Genomic DNA, 7,264 nt, shown 5'->3' with positions numbered 1-7,264 from the left:
AGAGAGTATTGTTTGCAAGTTATTTATCGTTAGAAATAAAATAATAATTTAAATATTAATTGTGTCTGTTTACAAATCAGAGTCTTCACAGAATTGTTGATAAAAACTAAGAAAAGAAGGGTAATAAATATTTGTAAAAAAAATTATAAGAGAAAGTAAAAGCTATTTAGCTATACATATATTACATTTTCACTTTCTTCGTTATTGTTTAATTTGTTTTAGCTTGTACGCCTTTACCCGAGTGCGGCGTTGCAGAGGCCGGGCTCCATTGAGCCCATTTTGCCAAAAAAATTCAAAATATACTTAAAAGTTTCAAAAAATATCAATTTTTTTATACAAATACATATGCATGTTTGTCAAGTAGGTAAAAAGTTTCATCATGTAATTCAGTTATTTGCGTGCTACGCAAAAAAGATAAATATCTGACATAAAAACAACAAAGATATAGCCTACATTAATCCATGTATTTATCTTTTTCATATACACTACATGAAAACATATATGTTCGTGAAATTTCATACGTGTATAATACAAATACACATGTATGTACAGACTTTTTTTTTCAGATTTTTTCAATGTGTGAAAATAGTATTTTCGCTGAAAAAAAATAAAGAGCTATGTGGAGCTCGGTCTCTGCAATGCTTTTTCGGCCTTTACCCAGGCTACACCATCAGATGCTTTTCCTCCCTCATTCATCATGATGCATACATGCTAGTTGCTACTGCTAGTACTCCTGGTGCCATTTTACTCCTGCATGCATCATCGGAGTCTGCTGGAAATTTCTGTATAGTGGCTTGGCTATAAAGAACGCAAGGAGAATTATATGCATGCACATCTTAGAAAGTACTACGGGGGTGCTTGGATCTAAGGGACTATTTTTGGTCTGACTAAAAATAGTCCTTTTTAGAGGCTAAAGTTCCAAGCACCCCTGACTAAAGAGAGGCTAGGACTAGTCTTGAGGCTAAATTTTTTTATTCATAGTAAACCTACTAAAATATGTATTAGCCCTCTCTCCTCATTTAATTCCTCTCCTTTAACACATGCGAGTTCTGGATTGGAGGGTATGGAGGATAATAAATGCTCAATAACTTGATTTTAGTCTCTTCAGTATTTGGATCTAAGCATGGGTGAGGCTAGCAAGTTTTAGTCCCACTACTTTTAGTCATGGGACTAAAACGTATCCAAGCACCCTCTACATCTGAGAGTGGCAGATTGGCAACACGGGGAAATGGCGCAGCGAATCCCCGCAATGTAGGCCATCAGATTAACATATCCAATGGTTTAGGTTGGTTGTAATGGGCAGTATCATATACTAGTATCATGCATATGATACTAGTCTATGATACTACCTCCCTAATGCATATTATCATATATTAGTATCATGTAGTACTTTATTTATTGTCATGCATGACACATACTGACATAGCATTGATTACGATACGGTATCATGATATGATACTCAACCATTTCTTTCTTGGGAGAGACTTGTGTGAGATCGTACATTAGGTGAGATCTATGAGATCGAATTTTTGAAAAAAAATACGTGTCCAAACATTCCCAAACTTTTTGTAGACACACATCAATGTTTGATGTATAATCTTAAAAAGTTTTAGCTTCTAATTCAACTTACATTAATAGAAACAAAAAAGACAAAATCAGATGTAAATAGTGTCAAAGTACTATTCACCCAAAGCTGCTACTATTCACATTCGAATTGTCTTTTTTGTATCTCCAACTATACATTGAGTTTTGAGCTGATTTTTTTTGGAGCTATAAACATACCTCACAAGAATGTTGTCAAATAATTTCAGATTTTTTCGAAATGACTAAATATGAATTTTGAGGGTTGATCTCACGATCTCACCTATACATGGGATCTCATACAAGTCTCCCCCTTTCTTTCTTCATTTAATTGTATGACACATCATCAAAATTACCTGGTTGGCATGCATGGTACTAGCTATGATACTACCATCACAACTAGCCTTATATGCAGTCACGTATACAGGTAACAAAAGCCATTAAATTTGAGCCATCCAATTAGGAAGATCCAACGGTCCATATCACTTGTTACTCCTAAACTATATAGGAGTATAGATATATACGGGACCGGCGACGCACACAAACCCTAATTCGAGAACCATCCCCTCCGACCTAGGCTATGGCTTTCATCGTGTCCAAGCTCGCGCGGGCAGCCCTCGCATCCCGCCCCGTTGGAGATAATGCTGGTGTCCTCCCCCCGTGTCTCCCCCGGCTCTATCTGCCGGCTGGTACCAGCCGTCGCATGTTTGCAGCTGCAGGTAATCCCTATGTTGAGAAAGCTATTTCGTAATTTGGATCTGAATCCTGATTGCCGAAATTTTCAATGGAATTCTCTTTCTTGGATCTGAATTTTATATCTGAAATTCCCGCATTATGTTTATAGCCCTTTCAGAATTTGGATCTGAATTCTGAATATATAGGAATTCTCCTTACTTGGATCTGAATTTAATACCTGAAATCCCCATATTATTTCCTATTATAAGTAGATCTATTTGAATAAGCATGTTCATTCGGACATCTAGCAAGGATATTGTTTATTTACTTATGCCAGCTGCCTTCAATCAAATCAATTCCGCTGAGAGCAATAGTAAAAATGATTGTATTTTTCTGCGTACCACAAATCAAATTGTAACTATGTGCTACTGAACGGCAGGCGGTCCCAAGCCAAAAGAAGCACCTCGAATATATCCCCTTGTTGATGAGAATTCCATTAAGTCGAAGGAATCCCTATGGGCCTTGTATGAATGCTGGTGCAAGTATTGGAGGGTATCCCGTGACCGTGAAGAGATGGTCCGCCGGTTCAAGTCATTTGAGGCTGCTGCACTGTGGGTGTACAAAATGAACAACTCTGGGTGTTCGCAAGTGTCTCAACTGGGCCCGTATTCTGATATGTCACAGAGGGAGATTGCTGAGCTGTTACCTCCACTTCCTGAGTATGATGATGAAGACATAGAAGATACCTTTTTATCAACGGTATGATTGTTTTCTTATTGCCTTGTCTTTCTGCTATCTTTAAATAGCAGTTATTGGACCAGGGGTTACCTATTGTCTACTTAACCACAGGCATTAGTAAGAAAAATCTAGTCAACCACTAGGCATTAGCAAGAAAAATAATCTAATCTCTTTCTGACCTACTCCTGTGTAGGTTGTATACCAAGTTTTCCTTCAGTTTTAGGTGTTCTGTGTGTTGCTTGGTTATATTAGTTCATCTGGTTTTAATAAGAGATATATTTCCTGTATTTACATGCATGTCTTCTGTCTGTGCAAAACAAGATTTTATATATAGTGAACATGTCTGATGGTTTGGTTTTTGTTTGGGTGAAGACGGTTCTTTCTCCACCATCAACCTTGTTATCTAGAGTCCTGCACTAGACCATCGCTAAATTCTGTTAAGGAAAGTGTAGGGCATAAAAGTCATTTGTGTGGTTGAGCTGCTTAGATCATCAATATTAACTGGTTAAGCATTGTCAACAACAACTATGACCAATTTCTACTGTAATCATGAGAAATAGGTGGCTGGCTGGCTCGCACGTCACAGATCCAAATCCAGGTGACGTTAAGGCACTGAAGCTTCGTCTGCATTGTTTTATGCTTTTGGGAGGGAGGATGCAATTAGTTACCCATCAATCTTTTGCTCCTACTACATTTTTTACTTCCTGAGAAAACCCTACACAGGCTCAAATTTTGATCTGTTTTAAACCCTCCATGGCAACATGTGTAAACAAACACATTTTAAATATGCTCCAACTACCATGTAGACTCAAGCTTGCCAGATCAAAATTTCAATAATATATTAAATATTTATGTTATTTTAGGGATTTTGTTATGGTGAAAGTATCTGCAACAAGCAGACAACTAAACGGAATTTATTTCTCTGTTCTAGCAGTAGTTGTCCATTGTTTTAGTACAAAGTTAGTACAAACTTGAGTCACTTATTTTGAGACGGAGGGAGTACATCTTTGTCTCTCTATCTTTGTTCAGGTGCCAGGTGAAGATTTGGGGGCCCAGGAGCTTGAGCAGCCCTTAAATAATTAATTGGTGAAATCATGAACTTGTTTTACTCCATCCGTTCCCAAATATATCTCTTTCTAGAGATTCTAAAAAGTGACTACATACGGAGCAAAATGAGTGAATATACACTCTAAAATATGTCTACATACATCCGTATGTTGTAGTCGATTTGAAATGTCTAAAAATACTTGTATTTAGGAACGGAGGGAGTATTTGGTGATAATACTGTTGTACTGGGATTATTGTCGTTTTCTGGTTGTTCTCATGGAACCAAGTTAGAATTGAAATAACTTTGTGTTATTGCTCTAATCACCTTTGCATTATTGCATGCTTAACCTGTGGTGGTTAAGCAGAGATTCAACCCCTGTGTCGTATGGTCATTAGATAATCCGAATATCATAGATGAATGATTTTAAATGTTTGTCCAGTATAAACAATGATACAGAAGTAGCAGTAGGAGTCATGGGGGGCAGCGTTCTGACACGCCTGAGTAACTTTGAAAGTAGGAATTCCACGTGATTTTTCATCATTGATGTGTTCGGTTCACAGGAATTGTGAATAGTGAAACTATTCCTACAGATACCAGGGGATTTGGAGCATCCGCACGGAGGCAAGTTTTTAGCTGAAGCCCGAGAGAGATGACAGTGTGTAGCCAAATAAAAAATTATAGAAAGTACAACTTGGTAGTTGGTACTTTTCACGGGAAAGATAACATCTACTCAGACAGTCAGACCAAAGGAAACACCCTGTTGGAAACCTATGGTTTGCACTGTTCACCCACCTTCACTTCCTATTCTTTTATTCATTCCTTTGCTTTCCTCTCCTGCCGTCCGAACGCAGCCTTATTGTTTCACAGCTGTGAACGGGGCCTAAGAAGGGACGCCTCGATTTGTGTGGTCTTGCTGGTCCGTCGAACAGATTATTAGTACATGCATGCCACTCCCCCTCACAGCTACGGCGGCCTTGCTTGCTACGACGGGTAGGTGATGGAACTTTGTCGAACGAGGCTAAATTTTGTGTTTGGCCCTTTTCTTAAACCTATTTGAGGTCTGACCCTAGTTTGATTTTTTTTTTTGAGATCTGACCCTTTTGCTATCGTCAGGGACCATGGTGGTAGGGTATAACAGCCTACTGCCAAGGTCCCTGACGGTAGGGTTGCATGCCATACCGCAAAATCCTCCTAAGTATTGAATACAATGCATGCTCGTGCCTATCGCCGAGCACCTTGACGGTAGGGTTGTATAGGCTACTGTTTAGCGGCGGTAAGCTGTTACACCCTTCTGCCATCGACTTTGGCGGTAGCAAAAGGGTCAGATCTTGAAATTTTTTCAAACTAGGGTTAGATCTCGAATAGGTTTCAGAAAAGGGTCAAAAACACGAAAAAATTGCCCCCTGCGGTACGAAACACCGCCTCCTTTGCCGCCCATGGCCGTGACTTAGTAGGTTTCCCCTCTAGGAGGAGTTCTCCAACAGCCTGGAACATCCAGATCATGTGACTTGGTAGGTTTCCCCTCTAGGAGGAGTTCTCCAATAGCCTGGAACATCCAGATCATGTGATGGGAATCTGCTTCGATACGTCCTGCGTAACCCGAGATGACGGGTTGGACAAAGAGGTATGCATTGAATCTTATTCCGGTTAACTATACTTGTTGAAATGCCTCGATGTTGCTCTGCTCTGTGATGTGTGTTCTGATCTCGTACCTATTCGTAGTTTTGCAGCGCAAAAATAGAAAATTTGCTGGTTCCTATGTGATGTCGTGCGGGGGGTGGCAGGGTGGGGTGAGGGGGGGGGGGGCTGCTATGTAGATTTACTCACCGACACTGATTTCAGTAAAATTCAGGTGGAGCGCGCCACTAGACAGAACGCCGTGTCCTTCTAGGATGAATGCATTAGAGCAGTCGATTCGCAAGTACGCGGAAGAGCCTAAGAAAAGCCTAATAATACCAGAACTAGGCCTGAGTTTCGACTCGCTTGGTGAGGCGTATGGCTTCTAAAACTTGTATTTGTGGGAGATTGGGTTTGGAATCAGGTATGGCAACAGCAGACTGAACACCGTGAGGACGAAATCAATGAAAGAGATCGTGTACAACTACTCGGGGCGTACTGAATTCTGCTTAATTGTTCTGCGAGACACGATGGGCACGTCAAACTGAATTATTTCGGTTAGCCTTGACATTTTGCTTTATTTTTGTGCAGGGAAAGCCAGAGGCATAGAACAGCAGGCCATGTAGATGCGAGCGCCCAACCATTCCATGTCTCTGACGATGGGAGGGAGGGTGTACTGGCCGTCTCACACAAATACATCGACGTTTAAACAAAATATTTGATAACACAGTTAAGGGAAAACAATGTCAACCTCAAGAAGGTGTATAGCATTATTGGCAGCTCCTTCGGCTTGGTTGAGAAATTGGCGTTCACAAAAAGAATCCATAGGAACATATGCGGCAAGATAAGTCATGAGCAAGCTGACGATAATGTGATGAAAACGGCGGAGGTCTTCGTGGACATTGTTGACTTTACTTACGGAGTTCTTGCTGATAGTGATAGTAGGGGGAAGACTTTCGATGTAGACAAATGGTCAAAATCAGATGTGATAAAAAATAGTTGTGTGTTTTAATGAGCAATGATCCACGCTTGTTCCTCAAGTTCGGAATATTATTCGAGATCCAAAGGAACAAAATGATCGAGCTATATCTTTGCATTAGATGAAGTGCTATATATTTCACTCGAACATGTGTTTACAAGGGGGTGTCAGGTTCAGACGGAACCGACGCAACGGTTGCTTGCCAACAGTTATTCCAAGGAGGGATTAATTCCTTAATTACTATGTTAATTAATCTTAACACTCCTTCTAATCCATGCTTGTCCAGGTAGCACCATCATCTTGAAAGACTCCTTCAAAAACCCTATGGGAAAAATATAAACAATATAGTGTTTGATATGTTGCCAAAACTCCTTCAAACCCAGTGGGAAAATAAAAAGAAAATAATGCAACATATAATAGTTATTTCCTCTTTCAACTCAATATGAAAACCCATAGAGTTAATGGGACAATAAATATGCCGTATATACATTCCTAAAAACCCTAGCGGGGAAAACATAAAGTATGACATTATTTCATGTTGATATTACCTCATTAAAAATCTTTATGAGAACCTGTAAAGTAAATTCATGAAGAGGAAAAGGGGTATAATATGATGCTTTGAACAG

At 39.7% G+C, this 7,264-nt stretch overlaps 1 protein-coding gene across 2 annotated transcripts; it reads left to right on the top strand.

Annotated features, from left to right (window-relative positions):
• Positions 1–2,098: 2,098 nt before the first annotated feature.
• Positions 2,099–6,747, top strand: LOC125536174 (uncharacterized). 2 transcript variants are annotated; one of them, XM_048699339.2, is made up of 3 exons: positions 2,099–2,300; positions 2,696–3,015; positions 6,251–6,747. In XM_048699339.2, exons 1-3 carry the CDS (start codon positions 2,162–2,164, stop codon positions 6,266–6,268), a joined length of 477 nt encoding a protein of 158 aa, XP_048555296.2. In that variant the 5' UTR covers positions 2,099–2,161; the 3' UTR covers positions 6,269–6,747. The 2 variants fall into 2 exon arrangements, with proteins under 2 accessions (XP_048555296.2, XP_048555294.2); XM_048699337.2 differs by lacking the exon at positions 6,251–6,747 and adding an exon at positions 4,024–4,362 and having other exon boundaries at positions 2,103–2,300.
• The last annotated feature ends 517 nt before the right edge of the window (positions 6,748–7,264 follow it).

Source organism: Triticum urartu, chromosome 2A (assembly GCF_056163025.1).
Source record: "Triticum urartu cultivar PI428250 chromosome 2A, HENAU_Tu73, whole genome shotgun sequence".
In the NCBI taxonomy this organism is placed as follows: Eukaryota; Viridiplantae; Streptophyta; class Magnoliopsida; order Poales; family Poaceae; genus Triticum; species Triticum urartu.
This window is presented reverse-complemented; position numbering and strand designations above follow the sequence as displayed.